This window comes from Schistocerca piceifrons, chromosome 7 (assembly GCF_021461385.2).
Source record: "Schistocerca piceifrons isolate TAMUIC-IGC-003096 chromosome 7, iqSchPice1.1, whole genome shotgun sequence".
Classification (NCBI taxonomy): Eukaryota; Metazoa; Arthropoda; class Insecta; order Orthoptera; family Acrididae; genus Schistocerca; species Schistocerca piceifrons.
Window position 1 is genome coordinate 84300381 of NC_060144.1, and position 22346 is coordinate 84322726.

The window sequence follows — 22346 nt, forward strand, 5'->3', positions numbered from 1 at the left end:
TCTCCGCATAAGCCGGAAGAGGTAAGCTCTTCCCATTTTTGTATTGTTATGCTGTCTATTCCTTTCAAAAACTGGATAGGCGAAATAAAACTAGCCTGGAAACTTTTCGTGCACCTTGAGGTAGGTAATTCAACTTACATCATCCATACCCATGGAAAACAATGTAAGCTGGGTTGCCCGTCTTTAGGCTCATGAAGTATTTTCCTGGGCAGTTTTATTTTTCCATTCTGTAGTCCAGAACTTATACCGTTCAACGAAATTAAAGGATCACTTTTTCGAAATCCCGTAATGTTTCTCATTCCGACACAGTTTCAGATTTGGCCCAAAGGTGCATACAACCTTCCTTTGTAATGATATAAAAGTGTGGCGCCTTGCGACGTCTTTCTCTGGCTCGACAGTGCTTCGATCACGAAGGTGCCGACACTTGCAAGAAAGGGGCAACTCTCAAAAGCTCGTATGAGCTGTAAGGTGGGTTAATGATGTCACACAGACATCAAATTTCACCACAATTCTTCCCAACGCCACCGTGATGGGAAGTTCGCCACACCCCTTCTTCCCCACATTTACCTATTTTCTGGACGGCTCTGCGATGGAGGTCAGAACCCCAACACCCAGCGTTGAAATCACGCAGTTTTCTTCCCGATAACACTTTTCAGTCACACCGCTACTCGGAATAGACACGAAAAGACCTCAAGGAATTAGATTAGGAAATGATACACTTAAAGTAGTAGAGGAGTTTTGCTATTTGAGGAGCAAAATAGCTGATGATGGTCGAAGTAGAGAGGATATAAAATGTAGACTGGCAATGGCAAGGAAAGCGTTTCTGAAGAAGAAAAATTTGTTAACATCGAGTATAGATTTAAGTGCCAGGAAGTCGTTTCTCAAAGTGTTTGTATGAAGTGTAGCCATCTATGGAAGTGAAACATGGACGATAAATAGTTTGGACAAGAAGAGAATAGAAGCTTTCGAAATGTGGTGCTATAGAAGAATGCTGAAGATTAGATTGGTAGATCACATAACTAATGAGGAATATATTGAATAGAATTGGGGAGAAGAGGAGTTTGTGGCACAACTTGACAAGAAGAAGGGACCGGTTGGTAGGACATGTTCTGAGGCATCAAGGGATTACAAATTTAGCATTGGAGGGCAGCGTGGAGGGTAAAAATGGTAGAGGGAGACCAAGAGATGAATACACTAAGCAGACTCAGAAGGATGTAGGTTGCAGTAAGTACTGGGAGATGAAGAAGCTTGCACAGGTTAGAGTAGCATGGAGAGCTGCACCAAACCAGTATCAGGACTGAAGACCACAACAACAACAACAACAAGGCCTCAGGGTGTGACATAAAGAGCGTCAATGAAACCACTCCTATTCATGCACATGTTCTCATTTTTACACCCCCCCCCCCCCCCCAAAGCAACTGCGTTCGCACAACAGGAGGACGCGAAACAGACGAGTGGGGGAAAAGCAGAAATGCGCGTTGCTGCTTCGAACCGCGTTTAGATTTCGTCGAATGGTCCTGAACGGCCCCCAGTGGTTCCACTCTACATGCCAGAGCAAAAATTACGGTCACAGTACACACCAAAGGGACCAGACCACGTATAATGTGGTTGAAGCCGCACAATGTCCTTGGAAGTAGTGCTGAAACAACGAGGCCCATGGGGTGTCAGCAGAGTCTAAGTCGTACAGTACGTCTTCCTGCTGCTCATTGCACTGCGAACTGTCGTGTTCGACCGCGAAATATTTGGGAATTAACGCCCCAAGGGAAGAGGCGGTTTCATTGACGCTCTTTATGTCATCCCATGAGGCTTTTTCGTGTCGGTTCTAACTGGTGGTGTGTCTAATTTGTCATTCTCGGCCACCCATAAGAAAGCCGCCGGATATCAACGCTCGGTGTTGCGTTTCTGACCTCCATCGCAGAGGCGCTAAAAGAGTCTATGAAACGTTGGTAAGAGTAGGTTTGACGACTTTCCCGTCGTGGGACATGTCCACATTGGCGGCAGATTTGTGGTAAGGTTCAGTGCCAATGAGACATCATTAATCCACCTTACAGCTTACATGAACTTGTTTCTTATGTGTCGATACCTTGGTGTTTGAAGCATCACCGAGCCAGATGGTTACGTCCCAGGGCTCACGCTTTTGCACCACTACAGAGGAAAGTTGTAGGAACCTTCGAGCCAGATTTCAAAGTTATGTTTGGGATGGGAGACAGTTGCGAAGTTTCTAAAAGTGATTCATTAATTTTGCTGCACAGTGTAATTTCAGCAGTACATTAAATTTTCTTTAGGATCATGAGTCTTCTGACAGCCTTTATGTCGCCTGTCGTGACTTTCCCTCTTGTAGCAATCTCTTCATTTCCGAGAACCAATAATGAATTATTTGTTGGATATATTGCACTCTTTGTTTTCCCTTTCAGTTTTTACTCTCTATAGCCGTCTGCTGTACCGTGTAGAGGATTCGCTGATGTCTTAACACGTGTCCTATCATCCTGTCCCTTCTTCTTGTCTGTGTTTTTCACATATTTCCTTCCGCACCTATTGTGCGGAGAACCTCCTAATTCCTTACCTTATCAGTCCACTTAGTTTTCAACATTCTTCTACGGCACCACATCTCAAACGCTTCGAATTTCATCTTTTCGTATTTCCCCACTTCCAAACAATGCTATGCAACTGACGTACATTTTCAGAAATTTCCTCCTCAAATTAAGGTCTATGTTTGATACTAGTAGACTTTTCTTCGAAAGGAATGCCCTTTTTGACTGTGCCAGTCTACTTGTTACGTTCACCTTCTTCGTCCGTCATACGAGGCCTGTCTAAATAGTATCCGACCTTTGGCCACAAAAAATATTTCCAATACCTGACGGGGTTGGGACCCTAATCTCCTCCAAAGCAGGCCCCTTGTGCTTGCACACACTTAGCCCACCGATCCTTCCACTGCTGGAAGTCTTCTTTTGGAATGGTGTTCAGCTCTGTCATCGTGTGCCGCATTATCTCTTGTCTACTCTCAAAACGGGATCCTTTCAGTGGCGTCTTCAATTTTGTAGACTACCAGAAGTCGCAAGGAGCCATGTCTGGAGAGTAGGGAATTTGGCGAACGGATGTAATTCCACGTTTGGCCAAGAAATTTAGGATCAAGTGGGATGAATGTGCGAGGATGTTCAAAAAATGGTTCAAATGGCTCTGAGCACTATGGGACTCAACTTCTGAGGTCATTAGTCCCCTAGAACTTAGAACTAGTTAAACCTAACTAACCTAAGGACATCACACACATCCATGCCCGAGGCAGGATTCGAACCTGCGACCGTAGCCGTCTCGCGGTTCCAGACTGCAGCGCCTAGAGCCGCACGGCCACTGCGGCCGGCCTGCGAGGATGTTGTCGCGATGCAGTTCCCAGTTTTTTGCCGTCCACATGTCTGGTCTTTTGCGCCGAACTGCGTCACGGAGTCGCCGGAGAACATCTTGATAGTATTCCTTTGTCACTGTTTGTCCTTCCGGTGCGTATTGGTGATGCACAATTCCACGGATATCAAAGAAGAGAGTCAGCATCACCTTGATTTTGCTTCGTACCTGCCGCACTTTGTTCGGCCTTGGAGATTCGGGATGCTTCAATTGCGAAGACTGTCTTTTTGTTTCTGGGTGTACCCGTACACTCATGACTGATCTCCAGTTATCACAGTGTTCAGAAAACAGGGATCAGTGATGGTGGTGTCCAGAAGGTCCTGTGCAACGTCGAAACGGAGGTATTTTTGTTCCGGAGACAACAACTTGGGCACGAATTTAGCAGCCACTCGGTGCATGTTCAAATCGTCTTGCGAAATTGCATGTGCAGACTCTTTACTCACTCGAACCTCTCGGGCAATCTCCCGCACGGTCACACGACCATCTGCCATCGCCAAATTTTGCACCCTCTCAACAACAGCTGCGCTCCGAGCAGTTTGGGCCTGCCAGAACGCCGGTCACTCTCCGCTAATGTGCGGACATTTTTGAATGGGTTGAACCACTCCTTAATTTGTGTTACACCCATCGCATCTTCTCCAACCACCTGCTGAATCTTACGAATTGTTTCGCTGTGAGAATCACCAAGCTCTTGACACAATTTGATGCAGTATCTTTGCTCAGCATGTTCAGTCAGCTTGAGAGAATCGATAATCCGACGAACACGTTGAGTAGCACCTCACTCAGCGACCGACAGGCAGCGACTGACGCGCTGGAAGGTTGGGACAAAATTCACGCATGAGCATAAAGGTCTCTTCCTTTACTGTGTGCAGTGGCACCGCGCTATCTTCTATTTTTCGCGGGAAAATCAAAGGTCGGATACTTTTTAGACAGACCTCGTACCTTATTTTGCTTCCAAAGTAGCAGAATTCCTTCACTTGGTCTACTTCAGGGTTCACAATTTTAATGGTAAATTTCTCCCTTATCTCATTTTTACTACTCCTTATCACTTTCGCCTTTCTTTGGTTTACTCAGGATCCGTATGTAATTATACGGGATGTATAAAAAAGAATCATCCAATTAAAAAAAATCATTACTATTATGTTATTTGAGATATGTGCGTTAACAACAAAAGAATCATCTAATTTTAAAAAATCATAACTATTATGTTATTTGAGATATGTGCGTGAACAACATACTGGTGGAAAGAACAAACTCTCGAGTTTTACATGGTTCCTGCTAGGTAGCAGCAATGTCGAGGCCAACGAGAAATTTCCCGTTGGCCTCGCACCAATGTGCACCTACGTCAGTTCTCGTAAAAATGGTGCCGAGACAATAGAAAGCGTTTTGTGTTCTATGTTTTGCGCAGTGCGGGTCACTAATAACTGTTTAGCGTGACTTTCGTATTAGGTTTGGTGTGGATCCTCCTATAGCACAGAGCATTAGACGATGGCATGAACAATTCTGAAAAACAGGTCGTTTGTGTAAAGGTAAATCGCCGGGCCGTCCCCGGGTGTCTGACACAGACGTCGAACTTGTCCGCCATAGTTTCACAAAGAGTCCGCAGAAATCCGTTCGCTGTGCGGCTGGAGACTAATTCGAACGACTTCTTTTGCCAACAGCATCGAGCACAGCCACACTGGCATCTGCAAGTGCGGGAATCTTTAAATCAATGTATTGAACACCTATAAAAAGGTGTGGAAAGAAACGTTTTGAATTTCTCGTCCATCAAAAAATAAAATTCATTGTTTATGTTTATTAGTTTCAGAAACATGTGGAAAAAACGTTTTGAATTTCCCGTTCATCAAAAAACAAAATTCATTGTTTATCATTAATTAAAACTTCCGCGCTGAATTGCCGTGGTCCGTATATAAAACTTCTTCTTCTTCTTCTTCCTGACGTTTCGGTGCCTACTGCGGGCAACATCTTCCGAGGTGAGTCGGCGACTGGCTGCTAGGCGCTGGAGGTCCCGCTTATATAGAGCGCTTAGATGGCGCCACCACTCGTCACGTGCTTTCGACTTTAAAACTATCTCTGGCTAGTGCCATATCTCTCGATTACAGGTAATCGATTGTCACTTCGTTGGTGCAAAGTCGACCGCCATATCTTGTCTAGTTTTAATCATTCTTCCTTTTTTATTAAAATTATTTTCTTGCTTGTAGATCTCTATAGCTTCTCTATACATGCGGGTATCATAATGTGAGGTCCTAGCTATCACGTTTGTCTCACAAATTTTTGTTTCATGATCACCGTCTTTGAAAACGTGTTCCGCTACATCTGATTTGTCAATATGTCCCAATCTATAGTTCCTTTTGTGTTCCGTTAGGCAGGTATTAACACTCTTTTTAGTTGTTCCAATATAGACCATGCCACAGCTACACGAAGTTTTATACACACCTGGGGTAGCTAAGGGGTGCCACACTAGCCAGAGATAGTTTTAAAGTCGAAAGCATGTGACGAGTGGTGGCGCCATCTAAGCGCTCTGTATAAGCGGGACCACCAGCGCCTAGCAGCCAGTCGCCGACTCACCTCAGAAGATGTTGCCCGCAGTAGGCAACGAAACGTCAGGAAGGAGAAGAAATTTTATATATGGACCACGGCAATTCAGCCTGGAAGTTTTAATTAATGAAGACGCTGGCCGTGAAAGCTTACATGTTATGATTCATTGTTGTGCCAGGTCGGTTGATTCTTTTTTATACACCCTGTATATTAGGTATTACGACGGTAATCAGATAAGCAATACACACATTTTCATAAATAATTTTAATTCAGTATGAATGTTTCTCACTGGAGCGGAGAAACTTGTCTTTCCAATTGAACTATCGAGGCTTCACCCACGATCCGTCGCCTAATTTCCAAATTTCACAAGAGCGATGCTCCACACCTTCTTTTACACTGAATGTTCCATGTAATCTTTTTTTTTCCCTGTACCTTACAAAGTGATAACTGAAAGGAAAATTGACTTAGACAGGTTAACTTAAGAAACATTACTCTTTCTGTGCAGTTACGTAATTAGTTCGTTTCGTTATTTGTCTACGGAGTTACAGCAATGAGTCACAATTTTTTAAATAAAACTTTTTTTTCTGTCTGGCAGCTGATGTATTGAAACCAACTGCGAAAATATCAATTTATATCGCATTTCTGTCCATTTTAATGAAGGAGCAGGAAACGTTCAGAATTTTAGTGGTGGATGCAACATGTTGTACGTTATTATTTGTGTTCAGACGGTAGCGGAATATGCACTAAAGTGAGGCATTCATACGAGTGCCCATTGTTCTAAGTGCACAACTCTGTGAGCGTTCTTAACGACCTGAGGGCGAGATGTAAAACTGCTGGTGTCATGGAGTAGCAAGCTTCCTTGATGCGGTGTTTGCAGTGATATCTCCACGCAAAGAAATCTACTGTCGTTAAGTCGGACAACAGCGTGGGTCATTTCTGAGGACCACGGAGGCCTAACCATTTTCCAGGAAAGTTGTTCTTCATTTCTTGCCCAACTTCAGACACAGAATGAGCTTAGTGACCAACGAGTTACATCACATGCGCCTTTAATGTCTAGACTACACATTCAAGGAGAACATGTAAATTATAGACTTCTAATCAAACTGAGTGCCTATGGAGTATCGCCTCAATTGTGCAATTGTGAGTTCCTGATCGTAGTAAGTGGCTGAAAGACGTCGAGCAAAACAGAAGTGGGCGTTCCCTAAGGACGTGTTATAGGACCTAGTCTGTTTTCGATCTATATAAACAACGTAAGAGATAACCTGAGCAGCCTTCTTAGATTTTTTGCAGGTAATGCTGTCATTTACCGTCTTATAAAGTCATCAGATGATCAAAGCCAATTGCTAAATGATTTACACAAGATATCTGTATGGTGCGAAAATTCGCAGTTGACTCTAATTAATGAGCAGTGTGAAGTCGTCCACATGAGTGTCAAAAGGTGATCACTAAATTTCGATTACACGATAAATCACACAAATCTAAAGACTGTAAACTGTACTAAATACTTAGGGACTGCAATCACGAATAACTTAAATTTAAACGATCACATAGACAATGTTGTGGGCAAAGCAAACCAAAGCCGGCGCTTATTGGCAGAATACTTATAAAGTGCAACAGGCCTACTAAAGAGACTGCTTACATCACGTTGGTCCGCCCTTTTCTGCATTACTGCTGTACGTTGTGGAATCCGAATCACATGGGACAGGCGGAGGATATCGAGAAAGTTCAAAAAGGGCAGGTCATTTTATATTAAGGTGAAAGAGAGCAGATAGTGCCACGGACATGGTACGTGAATTGTGGTGGCAGTCATTAAAACAAAGGCGTTCTTCATTGCGGCAGGATCTTGTCGTGAACTGTCTGTCACCAACTTTCTCCTCCGATTGCGATAATATGTTGCTGGCGCCCACCTTCATAAAGAGAAATGATTATCATAATAAAATAAAAGAAATCAGAGCTCGCACAGAAAGGTTTTCCGAGCTCGCCGTTCGAGAGCGGAACGGTAGAAAGATAGCTTGAAGATCGTTCGGTTAACTCTCTTCCAGGCATTTAATTGTGAATTTCAAAGTAAACATGTACAAGTAGATGTAGATAAAAGATAAATACATCTCACTTGTTAGAGTACCTGTGAAGTAGTGTCGACTGATGATTTCGTCTCTAATGACTTCACACCACGCATTATTGGACCACCTCGTTCGGCTACTGACATGACGCTCTCACCTAAGATTTTCCATCGCCCAGTAATGCATATTATGACGGTCCACTGCAACATTGTTTCCGAATGTGCAACTTTATACACTCCTGGAAATGGAAAAAAGAACACATTGACACCGGTATGTCAGACCCACCATACTTGCTCCGGACACTGCGAGAGGGCTGTACAAGCAATGATCACACGCACGGCACAGCGGACACACCAGGAACCGCGGTGTTGGCCGTCGAATGGCGCTAGCTGCGCAGCATTTGTGCACCGCCGCCGTCAGTGTCAGCCAGTTTGCCGTGGCATACGGAGCTCCATCGCAGTCTTTAACACTGGTAGCATGCCGCGACAGCGTGGACGTGAACCGTTTGTGCAGTTGACGGACTTTGAGCGAGGGCGTATAGTGGGCATGCGGGAGGCCGGGTGGACGTGCCGCCGAATTGCTCAACACGTGGGGCGTGAGGTCTCCACAGTACATCGATGTTGTCGCCAGTGGTCGGCGGAAGGTGCATGTGCCCGTCGACCTGGGACCGGACCGCAGCGACGCACGGATGCACGCCAAGACCGTAGGATCCTACCCAGTGCCGTAGGGGACCGCACCGCCACTTCCCAGCAAATTAGGGACACTGTTGCTCCTGGGGTATCGGCGAGGACCATTCGAAACCGTCTCCATGAAGCTGGGCTACGGTCCCGCACACCGTTAGGCCGTCTTCCGCTCACGCCCCAACATCGTGCAGCCCGCCTCCAGTGGTGTCGCGACAGGCGTGAATGGAGGGACGAATGGAGACGTGTCGTCTTCAGCGATGAGAGTCGCTTCTGCCTTGGTGACAATGATGGTCGTATGCGTGTTTGGCGCCGTGCAGGTGAGCGCCACAATCAGGACTGCATACGACCGAGGCACACAGGGCCAACACCCGGCATAATGGTGTGGGGAGCGATCTCCTACACTGGCCGTACACCACTGGTGATCGTCGAGGGGACACTGAATAGTGCACGGTACATCCAAACCGCCATCGAACCCATCGTTCTACCATTCCTAGACCGGCAAGGGAACTTGCTGTTCCAACAGGACAATGCACGTCCGCATGTATCCCGTGCCACCCAACGTGCTCTAGAAGGTGTAAGTCAACTACCCTGGTCAGCAAGATCTCCGGATCTATCCCCCATTGAGCATGTTTGGGACTGGATGAAGCGTCGTCTCACGCGGTCTGCACGTACAGCACGAACGCTGGTCCAACTGAGGCGCCAGGTGGAAATGGCATGGCAAGCCGTTCCACAGGACTACATCCAGCATCTCTACGATCGTCTCCATGGGAGAATCGCAGCCTGCATTGCTGCGAAAGGTGGATATACACTGTACTAGTGCCGACATTGTGCATGCTCTGTTGCCTGTGTCTATGTGCCTGTGGTTCTGTCAGTGTGATCATGTGATGTAACTGACCCCAGGAATGTGTCAATAAAGTTTCCCCTTCCTGGGACAATGAATTCACGGTGTTCTTATTTCAAGTTCCAGGAGTGTATGTCGCCGCCATGTCGTTCAGTAGACATATTGTGTTGGGCATTCAGGAAATGGACATTATTTGAATACCTCTGTTAGATGAACATTCCGCCACTAGAACATACATTGAACGCAGGCGATTATGTACAGCGCATTGAACTGACCCTAAAGCTTTCCATGTTTCTAGCTCCCTAACAGAAATTGGCATAAATTTGTTTTAAATTGATTTGTACACAATTGGTTTAAATGCTGTGGCTGTTCAAACATAAACATTCCATTGGCTGTTAAAAATAAACAAACGGCGCTTGTGTAGTTAGGAAAGGACACTGTGAACGTGACGTTGCGTCAGCCAGCTGTCAGTTGCTTTCGTTAGTGTGTATAAAGCGAGTGACTAAAATGGTCCACGTTATTGCGCCTCGTGCCAGATGCGGTGCGTGTTGTGCCATTCGCTTCCTGCACGTGGAAGGCGTCAATGCCGCAGACATTCGTAGTCGATTGTGTTATGTGTATGGCGATGGGGTTGCGAGTGACGGTGCTGTGAGGGAGCGGTGCAGAAAAGTCAAGGCTAGTATCACAGGTGTGCATGCTGAAGGTGTTCGAGGAAGGCATTAATGTGTGATGAATGGACTTCCACAGTATCGTGACGAAACTGAGCGTAAGAGACGTCGGATCTCAGTTTCTGTACTTTCTGAAGATGTACCTCCTTAACAATGTCTGTTTTGTGCACGTTGGGTAGCACGTTGGGTACCAAAACGTCTAACCGATATTCACAAAACTGAAAGAATTGGCTCGCTCGTGACATTCCTTCACCGCTACCGAGAAAAGAGGAAAGAATTTCTGAACAGAATCGTGACCAGGGACAAGCTGCGGGCCCAGGAAGTGAACTCTGAAACTAAGAAACAGCACTCATGCTCCCAGTACACACCCCAAAAACTTGAAGCACACGCTGTGAATCTGCAAAAGGGTGGTTACAGTTTTTTGAGGTCACAAAGGAATTTTGACAACAGATTTCATGATAGTAGCGCGTGACAGCACTGTGCAGTGACAGATTTATTGTTAGGCTCTAACAAAGCTCCGAAGGTCAGTCCAAAGTAAATGACGCGAGACAACTACCGAGGGCATCATTCTCCTTCACGACAATGCGCGACCCCATACCACGAATGGACCTACGTAAAAACTCAGATTTTTTGGCTGGGAGATATTTCAGCATTCTCCATATAGTCCAGACTTGGCACGAAGAAGAGTCTGTCATTTCTGTCCCAAGATGAAGGTCTGGCTCGCGAGTCAGACTTCATGACCGACGAATAGCTGAAGGGCGCTGTCAGTAACTAGCTGAAGTCAAAACTTCATCTCTGATGAAAGGATAAATAAGCAGATGTCACGATAAGACAAATATTTGAATTTGGGTGGCGACTATGTAGAGACGCAGTGTCAGCATGTAGGTACAGTAAGTTTATAAGCCGGCCGCTGAGGCCGAATGGTTCTAGGCGCTTCAGTCTGGAACCGCGCGACTACTACGGTCGCAGGTTCGAATCCTGCGTCGGGCATGGATGTGTGTGATGTCCTTAGGTTAGTTAGGTTTAAGTACTTCTAAGTTCTAGTGGACTGATGACCTCATACGTTAAGTCCCATAGTGCTCAGAGCCATTTGAATCATTTTTTTGTAGTTTATAAAAAAAAGTTTTCTATTTTTTTACAGTAGCCAGTCGGAGATTAATTTATGAATAGTCGTCGTACATTGATACGTACGTGATACCTGATAAAAACACTGTTCCATAATAAACTTATGACTCGTTGCTGTAACTCTCTGCCAAATAACTAAATAAACTATGTTCATAAGCCTGCAAAAAGAGTTACGTTTCATCCGTTTACTTATCTCAATAAATGTTGCTACCCCTTATAACTTCGTAATTTACAGAAGAAAAAACGTTATCTTAAAATTTCTTTATAACTGGATTGACTTGGTGTGGTTCATTTTTCTCTCCACTCTCTTTTCCAATGGGCTCTGCCAACGAGTGACAATTTCTTAACTAATTCGCTCTGCTAACGTTATAATTAAGCCTAATACGACGAGAAAGAATGTGAGTTCTTGAACGAACAACTAATATACATTCCGCCAGCCTCTTTTCAATTTGCACTTGTCTTCCATGGTACGTTTCCTCAGAGAGAAAACATTTACGACGATATGGCGGCGTACTCCAAACTAGGCATCCCTAGTTTTTGCAGAATCCTGAATCAGACTAGATGAATCTGTTCTTTGTGCCAGGCAGCTGTTGCTATCTTAGTTCTTTGTCTGTTTCAGTCCCTTCAACTGGCAATATTTAAAGCAATGATATGTGATACTAAAAAGAAGCGGGAAGTCTTAATATTTGCTCTGAACTCATAATGTAGTAAAATGATGTTGCTCGAAACCAAAGGGCAACAGAATATTTTCCCACGTATGTCAGCGGGTGTAGAAGACACATTTAATCCATTACAATCCATACTCAATGTGAAAGCTCATTGCACCTGAAAAAGATTACAGTCATGTACCTGCCCTAAACAGGGTGGAAGGTGCACATCGGAATCACCTGTACAAGAAGTTAAATACACGCCAGTGGTTGTTCTAAATGCAGCAAACCAAACGAACTGTGTAACTCGAAAATTTATGTAATTTGCGGCCATCCTTCATGAACTTCTAATTTCTTCTTATTTTTCTTAGATTAACAATAATCCAGAGCTGCTTTGCACATTTCGTACACTTAATTGTAATTATTATTATTCTGTTATTTGCGTATGGCCCTGGTGTCTCACACGGTGCTTTTAGACTCGTTTTCCTGGTGTCCATATGGGTCTCATTCTCTCTTTTGTCTTTCTTCAGCTCTCCCGATCCTGATTTTCTTTTTGTGACTTCATTTTCCAGTTCCAGTCTGATCCCTTTAATCCCACAAACCATTTTCCAGTTCGACAACCCAAGAGCTTATCTTCTGACTGGACACATTCCTGTCTACCATTTCCACTGCTTCTATCTGGGCTTTCTTATCATAGTTCTTATATTTCCGGTGTGTGAGGTAATCTTTTGTGTCAGCCTCACCGTTTGTAGTCATTGAAAATGGCGTATAATAATAGTAATTATTATTATTATTATTACTATATACGTCTCGGCATCTTACACCAATGAAAATCTTTTGAAGTTTACATATCATGATCCATTTCTTCACCATCCTTTCTTCTTGTTCATCGGCAAGTTAATCTGTTAAGAGCCCTGTAGTTTTAAAGTTTCGAACACCCAATAGCTTCATGGCGTCGTTCAACTTGTCACTTTACTTCATGCAAATTTATCAATTCATTCAAGATACTTTGTACATTTCACAGTTAAACACCGTTTACTTTCACTCATTTTGGGTTATACTATTGCACTGAAGATAGTAGTCGAGCAGCATGGAGTATGTAGACTCATACTAGTAGCGTCGTCATTGGAACACGACCATTGATACGGAATTGCTAGGTGCTTGCGCAGAGCCAGCTATGACACCGCAAACAGGATACCAGTGCAAGCCCGTTATATAATCAGCTTAATTTGTACAGTGTTCTGTTCACCCCATATCTGGTGTTTAATGATGTAAAACAAAAGAATTTCCTAGTTAACTAGCACAAGATACCATATTGTGACCTGGCATGAACTGCATTTTGAAATTATTCTGTTCATTTTTAATAAGCTTTTCTTCCGTTTTTGGCCTTCACGTATTATCTCCTGTTTACTGTGCTAATTTAGGAAAGGTTTATGTTGCCTTTTAATAAAATTTTAATAATTAATGAGAGCCGTTGGCGCATTCAACTTAACAGTGCCGACGTTGGTATTCACACCAGACCGTGCGTAACTCATTCAGTTGTTACCATTATCATGTTGGCGTGGGGAAGTATCGTCCGAAATACCGTTACGCGTACCAAGGATTCAGCATTTCCGTTCGGAAGTTATCGACCGACCATTCATTCTGCCGTATCGAACAGTTATCCAGCGACAGCTACCTGTTCTTACGCTGGAGACAATGGCTTGGCGTAAAACAGTTTGAAGACAATGGGAACTCAAGACCATCGTTGTCAAATGGTTCCATTCCCGGAACACACACCATCAGATTATTTGACTTGTCGCTCTAACGAAGTAAGCGAGTGTCAGCAATATGTCTCGTGGTCTTATCGTGGTGTGTTTACCTTCTGCCGTTAGGTCAGACGATAGAAATGCCACTTGCACACTTAGAGTAGCAGATTGACGGTGACCAACTTTAAACAGAACTTGATTAATTTTCACACACATTTATTAAAATAATAACAAGCATTAAAATTACTTAACTTGGGTCTGGATGCTATTTACAATTGACAATCTGAAGTTCCTGTGGTATTGGTACGTTAATCTTATTCTCAAATATATCTCTGATACTTGACGAAAGTGTCTATACATTTATCTTCATGGTTATGTACAGGAATATGGTAATCTTATTAGGCGCAGACTGAAACTTGACTATAGACTGGTACAGACAAATGTAGAACTCTTACACACTGGTACAGGCTAATGCAGACTGGTGCAGACATGCAGACTGACTAATCGGAGGTCTGTACACTCGTTATAATACCACGTGCGTTCATGTATCACTGCGCTAGTGTTATCCGCGAGGAGAAAAGGTTCTACGTTAGCAGCAATCTCATTGGCTGCATTAAATATTAATACGCGGATCGGCGGAAGCGGAATTTGGTCCGCCTCTATGGCAGCGCCATCTCGTAGTGCGGAGACGGACGAGCGCTGCGCCTGCGCTGTTGTCCTTAGCGGGGCGCGCTCTATTGGGAAAGTTGTGTACGCTCTGATTACGCGGAACTATGTACACAACAGAAAAATTCTATGCAGAGAGTTTGAAGACATAATTCAGCGGAGTTTGAAGAAGATAATGCAGCGTTACGAAAAATACTAAAAAGTAAACGCTGATAAAGTGGAAAACAGAAATAGCTTTGTGCGGAACTATAAACGCCATTAAAACCTTTTCGAACGAATACAATGTGTAGTTCTTAGTATTAGAACGACGCAATTCTCTCATGGTATGTCACACTTAAAGTTTAAACTGGGAGCGTACTCGGGAAAAGGCTAGGCAAATACGGTCTTCTGTGAACAACGCAGCTATTATCTTGAGGCACTGTTCAAGTATTCACCAAATGATTACATTCTTTGCCTATCCCTCTTGGTGTGGCACCTCGTACTGTATTGACAAGAAGTTCATCTTGATTATAGTTAGTGTGTTCACTTACGACTGTTTCTTGAATATTTTCGTCAGTCTGGTAGCCTTAGCCAGTTTGATGGAAGGAAGACATTAATAAAAATCAAGAGCTACGCGAGTCATTACAAGCTTCAGCGCGAGAACACGAAAGAAACGATCATCGGAATGAAGTACGAGAAATGAGTTGTGCATCAGTAAATGGGTTGTAAGATTACTCAAGAAATATATCACCCTTCCTGGCACTTACCTCGCGCAGTGAATTAAAACTTGAGATAAAAACGAATCAGTGCCGCAACTGTTTGTCACACACCATTTGTAGATGCATAGCACGCGAGCAAACTGTCAGTACTTTATGGTGTGTCGGCAGTGATCTACTGGATGCGTGCTCAAATGCCAATGGAAAGCTCTGCGCTGAAACACATGATGTGTACCCGCAGGAAACGGGATGAACTATTTTCTGAGCGCCGGCTGGAGTGGCCGAGCGGTTCTAGGTGCTACAGTCTGGAACTGCGCGACCGCTACGGTCGCAGGTTCGAATCCTGCTTCGGGCATGGATGTGTGTGATGTCCTTAGGTTAATTAGGTTTAAGTAGTTCTAAGTTCTAGGGGACTGATGACCAAAGAAGTTAAGTCCCATAGTGCTCAGAGTCATTTTTTTTTATTTTCTGAGCACAGAGCATGGACTGACAGTACGCCAAAGAAAGACGAAAGTAACGAGGACTAGCACAAATGATCCTAGCGATAAAATTTAACATCAACAATGTAGACAATGTAGCAGACGCAGTGAAAGAAATGCGCTACTTTGGAAGGAAGATAACGCACGAAGGACGATGCGAGGGAGACATCAGAAGCAGAACGTTTCAGGCAGACTGAGCACTCCTCACAAGAGCAGCTTACTGGTGTCAAACATAGGCGTCAATGTAAGAAATCAATATATGAGACTGGGGGTTTGGAACACAGCACAGCACGGGACACTGTGGAAAAACCGAAAAGGAAGAGAACTGAAGCCTTTGAGATGTGTTTCACACGGAAGCTGAAAATTCAAATGGTTCAAATGGCTCTGAGCACTATGGGACTCAACTGCTGAGGTCATTAGTCCCCTAGAACTTAGAACTAGTTAAACCTAACTAACCTAAGGACATCACACACATCCATGCCCGAGGCAGGATTCGAACCTGCGACCGTAGCGGTCTCGCGGTTCCAGACTGCAGCGCCAGAACCGCGCGGCCACTTCGGCCGGCAAGCTGAAAATTAATGAAATGAGAATTTCCTCCGCATAATCGGCGAGGAAAGAAACATACGGAAAACATAAACCAAAGGAAGTGACAGGATGATAGGGCGTATGTTAAGGGTCCTTTCTCCTCAGTCAGCCTATAATACAAGTGATTTTCTCATTTTTGTGTAAAAACTAATGAAGCAATCAACGTAAATCTTTTCGCGCATTATTTATGGATTGTTGCATAACATTTTCTGATTTTTAAGGAACTCCAGTCTTCATCAAGGCCTCCATCCGAGGAGTTAAAGTTGCTCTGTCAAAAATGAGGTGTGTCCATAACGGAAGTCTGTGGTCTGCGAATCGTATCTGAAATCGAAATTCAAATGAGTTCCTCAATCTATAGGGTATTGCACACGAAGCAGTGGTAGCTGTAGTTCCTCGAAATCTGACAAAATTATAAAATGGGGGTAGCAATCGCCGACATAGTGTAACTGAGGCGAAATAAGGGGAACCAGCTCGCATTTGCCGAGGTAGATAGAAAACCGCCTTAAAGACCATCCACAGGCTGGCCGACACACTGGACCCGGGCGGATTCGTGGTGGGGATCGGCACGCCTTCCCGCTCGGGAAGTAGCGTGTTAGACAGCGTGTCTAGCCGGGCGGGCTGAGCTGAAGTAAGCGTGTGAGTGAGGCCCGCGCCTGCTGCAGAGTGGGCAGAGACGCCCCGCCTCTGTGAGTGACCGGCTGCCGCGTGGCGGGTGTCGGCAGGCAGCGTACGAGTCGCGCGTGGCGCGGCCGCAGGAGCCGTACCGGCCGCCGCCGCCGCCCATCGGCGCGCGCGCCAGCCACGTGGTGACGGAGCAGCAGCAGCAGCAGCAGCAGCGGCGCACGCCCGACGCCTACAGCCGCTCGCAGCCGCCGCCGCCGCAGCCCGCGCGGGCCCCCGCCACAGCGGCGCACCGCGACTACGAAGACGTGTACGACCCGCGATACCGGCCCGCCGCGCACCCTGCCTACCTCAAGGTAAACACGCCGCACCTCCCCTCTCTCCACCCCCTCTCTCTCTCTGATACACACACACACACACACACACACACACACACACACAAAGAGGACACCCATTTAAAGTACAGCATATGTCAAAAGTATTCCGCTTACTAAATGAAGCTCATAAAACTGATATGTCGGAAGAACTGGAGGTATATTCACGAGACAAAGTATTAAAAGAGAAACTGGAAAGTGAATCACTGTATTTCATCTGATGGTTCGACCAGTATAGATAAATAGAAATAGTGATACATGGAAATAAATAGCTTTGTAAATGCACAGGGTGAACATTAATAAAGGAGACAATCCAAAGAGGATAAGAATTGGAAGGGCAAAAGATGATATTAGCTTAAACTGCTTGGGATTCGCTGATGATCTTGCTCTCCTAGCCAACACCGTTCAAGAAGCCAGGCAACAAGTGAAATCACTACAAGAAATAGCAGAGAAAGTAGGCCTTAGAATATCATTTGAAAAAATGGAGATTATGCTAACTGATCCACCACTTGCAAACAAAATTACAATAGGAGAACAGGAAATCAAAATTGTTGATAAATTTAAATATTTAGGCGAAATAATAACATACAATCTAAATGAGAAGCCATCATGGCAAAATAGAATAAAAAAACTGAACTATGCAAATTACATTACCAAAACTACATACAACAAAAAAAACCTATCTATAGATGCAAAATTAAAACACTATAAAACAGTTACACAACCAGAAATAACGTATGCAGCTGAAACTATCTTCAAAACAACTAATACAGCAGAAATTGACAGAATACTAAAAATAGAAAGAAGAATAATTAGGACATGTATAAATAAACAGTATAAAATAAATGGACATTGGAGAATAGCATCAAATGAAACAGTATATAAGAAAATAGAACCAGTCATGAGCACAATCAGGAAGAAACGCATCTCATTCTTTCGATATCTGATGAGAACTCCAGAAAACAGAATTAGGAAAAAAATAATACAAAAATTGTGGAATAGCAAGAGCGACATTAAATGGATCACAGAAATTAAGGAAGATATAAAAGAACTTCAAGTTACAGTAGATGACCTAAAAAACAAGACAGAGAAAACCAGAATACTGCAAGACCCGCAAACCAGACTACAAATGAAAATCAATAAAAGGAGTACAGGAAGAGTTGTCTCAGATGAAGAAAGAAAGAAAATATCAGAAAGAATGAAGAAATATTGGGCAGACAGAAGAGCAAAACACCTTTCATATAAGAATAGCCTCTAATAATTATATTACCTAAATATATTAAGTTATTGTCGAACCAAATTGTATCCATGTGTAACAACTTGTTTAGAACTTTGTATTTTTGACTACAGTGGTCCAATGAAGGCCATAAAATAAATAATAATAATAAAAAAAGGAGACAAACTTCAGGACGGATTCGCGACTAAAAATAGAGGGAAAAAATCCTATGAACATGTGTTCGGAAATGCATCGTTGCCACGGCAGATGGCGCTGACGAATGAAAGTTCCTCTGACCATGTGCTGTGTGTTGCCCCCGGAGCGTACTGTAAGCAACAAAAAGGTTCGTCGGTAAAGTGGGCTCAAAGCATAAATTTCAAAATATTGATGGTTTGGTGGAAAAACCATCAACAAAATCATTCCCATAATGGGAAATCCGCTTCTGGTAATCCTTGCACTCGTTTCAGGTGGTAGGGCTAATATCGGTTGCTCTGCACGATACACATAACCGTATTTGGGTTTACACCATATTGGCGGACCACTTGCCTGGAGCTTCTACTAGGGTTCGGCTCAAAACCCTGTAGAATCCGGTCCTCCAAATCTGGTGTACGCACACTCCGCCGCTACTCAGCACGTTCCTCGTGGTCACACAAGTGCACAAAAAGGAGCTGAAATCTTGTGTGATGTGGTTGGTGTCTGTGAGGGTACTTGTTTTGGCTCACCCGTGCTGCCTCTCGACCGTTTCCACCTGGTTGGCCATGCACAAACTCCATCTCGGCTTGTTCCCGACATGAATACCAGACCATTCAGCTGCTTACAGTGCGCTGCGTCAATCACACGGCCTGCAACATACAAGGAACTCACTGCACGTTGTCACAGGAACTTTCGTTCGTCAGTGCCATCTACCGTGCCAACGATACATTTCCGGTTCCATGTTCATAAGACCTTTCTTCCTCCATTTCTAGTCAGGAATCCGTCCTGCAGTTTGTCAATTTTATTACTGTTCACACTGTTTGTAAGCAAATAATGATACAGAACATTAAGAAATATATCTTCTGTACGGAAGAATAGTACGAAAAAGAATAGCACGAAAGAATAGTCAGGAGACATGTCGACAATATGTAATATATCTTAGTAGCTTTTGCTTGTATGTTTGCTGTTTTCATTCTGTGCTGTGCACAAAAATTTTGTGTGGTATTTAGCATGTGTGAAGCCAAAAGCGTAAGTGGAAATTCCCTACATTAAGATCGATGATCAATTAGAAATTACGTTTGTTTTTATATATTAGAGTAAGGACAATAGAACAATGCGTTATCCCACAATCGAAAACTTCAGCAAAAATGGCATAGCACACAAAACACTGACTTGAAGATGGGAATAATTTTCCGAAACGTGTCGTGTGAAACGTAAATGTAAACAATATCGTGACAGGTACTACAGAAGATCTTTTCATAAACGAACCCAGTGTCAGGGATACAGGACTGTGGGTGTTGTTGTTCCGGTGACAGGCGGAAGCGCCTCCCCCGGCGCCCTCCGCCGCCGCCGCCGCCGCCGCCGCCCCCGCGGGCGGGCTGCCCCGCGACGTGCTGCCGCCGCCGGCCATGTACCGCACGGCGCCGCCCAGCCGCCAGCAGCCGCCGCCCCCGCGGCCGCACAGCGCCGACCTGCTCCACCTGGACCCGCGCCGCACCTACCCGCCCCCGCCCGCCCACGCGCCTGTGAGTATCGCAGCCCGGCGCGCCGTCGGCGCCTTCTCCACACCACACTCGCAAAAGTTCCCCTTGATCGGCAGCGCCGAAAAACCCTAATTAATTGCTCGAAATCAGTTTCCCACCACGTGCTCACTTGCGAAAATTTGTCGTGCTCAGATTTAAGGCAGCAGGGAATGAAAGAAACTATTTAAAACTAAAAGTTGAAGAAAAAGATATCTTTATCGGAAAATACACTGACGGAAACGGAAACTGTTTCACAGTGAAACACCAGCGCACTATTTATCGAACTCTGCGAAGTTATTCGTGACATACACAGGTTGTTTAGGCTTCCTTTCCGTTCTACGTATATATAGAGTGAAGCGAAATTCGTGCACTCGGGCTTCGCAGCGCGACTTCTCGAATGCCAGCGATAAAAAAATGTCTGTCGCAAAATTTCATCCGGAGAGTGCATCCGGCAGAAAAAGGACGTTAAAGAGTGGCAATCTGGCAACACTACAACCACACGTACGGTAACTAGCTTTGTCAGGACGTGTTAGTTGTGCGGCACAGTTGGTGCAGAGCATACAATTTTGGGTTCGCATGCAGGAGGTCGTGGGTACGATCCTGGGTTGGGGCGCAATTTTTATTTGCTAATTTCATTCTGACATTTCATACTGTAATACACGCCGTTTCTTACGTCACATGTGTCCTAAATTTACAACATTTTCTAATTCTGAACGTAACAAGTACGTGGTTAAGACAAATAAGAAATAGAAACTGAAGTTGAAGCAAATGACGTGTCATAGGACAGAATAACTACAAAAACAATGTCAATTTCGAGATGCTAAACATGCGCCAGTTCCATGTAATGCGCATTACCTCTCTGACAGATATTGTTGTGCACGATTCATACCGACGTTGCTAATTGTGAGATGTTCTCTTTCCAATTACACTGTGTGTCCCTAACGGTAACAGACGTGATGTTTCCACAGTCCCACCGATAGAATAATAATAATAAGGCATTGAAATACGTACTAAACAGTATGCGGTTACCAGGCTCAGTGTTCAAAGGCATGGGACCATGGTGATAACACATACAAATAGTAACCGGGTTTGGATATTTTTCGTAAAGTACATTGGTAGTCCTATTGGTAACGTAAGGCCATAACGAAATGTACGGACCTGAACGAGGCAAGAATAATAGTTGCTACTAATCTCTGGGAACCAGTGGAGGAGGATACAAAGAAAACAGGTTTCGCATCAACTGGATGAGGTAATTGTAAAATTCCATGACATGAAAAGGGCTTTTTTCGAAGCTGACCAATCTTCCATTTTTTACGATTGTAGTATGTAAGTGCACGTGTTTTCTAGAGGACCCGCTGCAATCACTGTTGACGATTAAGATGCCAGATACCGTACCACCTGCACTATATTTACCAAATAAAAAACATAGGCCTCAATCCAGGATCGAACCATCCACCTGCTGCATGATAACTCAAAACGCTATTCACTGCACCAACTGTACAGCACAAAGACTGGGTGCTGACAGAGGCAGCTACCGTACATGTGGTTACAGTGTTGCCAGATTGCTGCTCTCTAACGTCCTTTTTCTGCCGGCTTCTTTTGACACCTCTGCAATGTAGTTCAAAACCGCGATATCCAGCGCTGAAATCACGCGGCTTTCTTAGCAATCTTGTCGTGCTCTCCTGATGTCATCCAGAATATGACGAGAGTTTCTACGATGACATACTACAAGTTTTAACTCATCCCGAATACGCTCGGCAGACTTCATGGCTGTAGGGTCAACAGGGTATTTCATTCTGTTCATTCCTGCCTCCTAAAAACAACTTTTGTCGAGGTAGGCGCGTTGTCCTCGTGCATTATTGTCTTGAAAACCGAACCCATCGCCGAAATATGAATTGTAGGGCTGGACTATACACTGCCCGTTGAGAAGTAAATGGATATCCACTGCTGGAAGTTAATATAAGCTGTGCCCACCCTTCGCCTTCTTGACGGCTTAACCTCTCCAGGGGACACCTTTAGTCTGTGGAGGATTAGCACCAGATTCTTTCTCAAGAGGCGAAACCGGAGAATGTAATAATGTAAGACGCTACGTTCTGGAGGGAATTCGTGGTTCTAGCCCATCTCAAAGATGTACGATTGCTTTCAGATAGGGACTCTCGGCCAATCCTTTTCAGGAACGTTATTGTTATTTATGACAGGGTGCATTCCCATGCTGGTACAAACAGTCATCGTGTCTGAACTGTTCCTCAGTTTTACGCAGTACACAACTGGTGTTAAATATACCCTATCCTT

At 44.4% G+C, this 22346-nt stretch overlaps 1 protein-coding gene across 1 annotated transcript in view; it reads left to right on the top strand.

Moving 5' to 3' along the window:
- LOC124805452 overlaps positions 1–22346 on the top strand; it is a gene marked incomplete at its 5' end in the record, with an annotated part of 688368 nt that overhangs the window by 135757 nt on the left and 530265 nt on the right. Inside the window, 2 exons of the mRNA XM_047266014.1 lie at positions 16791–17105; positions 19848–20057. Coding sequence (XP_047121970.1) covers positions 16791–17105; positions 19848–20057 — 525 coding nt within the window. The remainder of the gene's footprint in view (positions 1–16790; positions 17106–19847; positions 20058–22346) is intronic.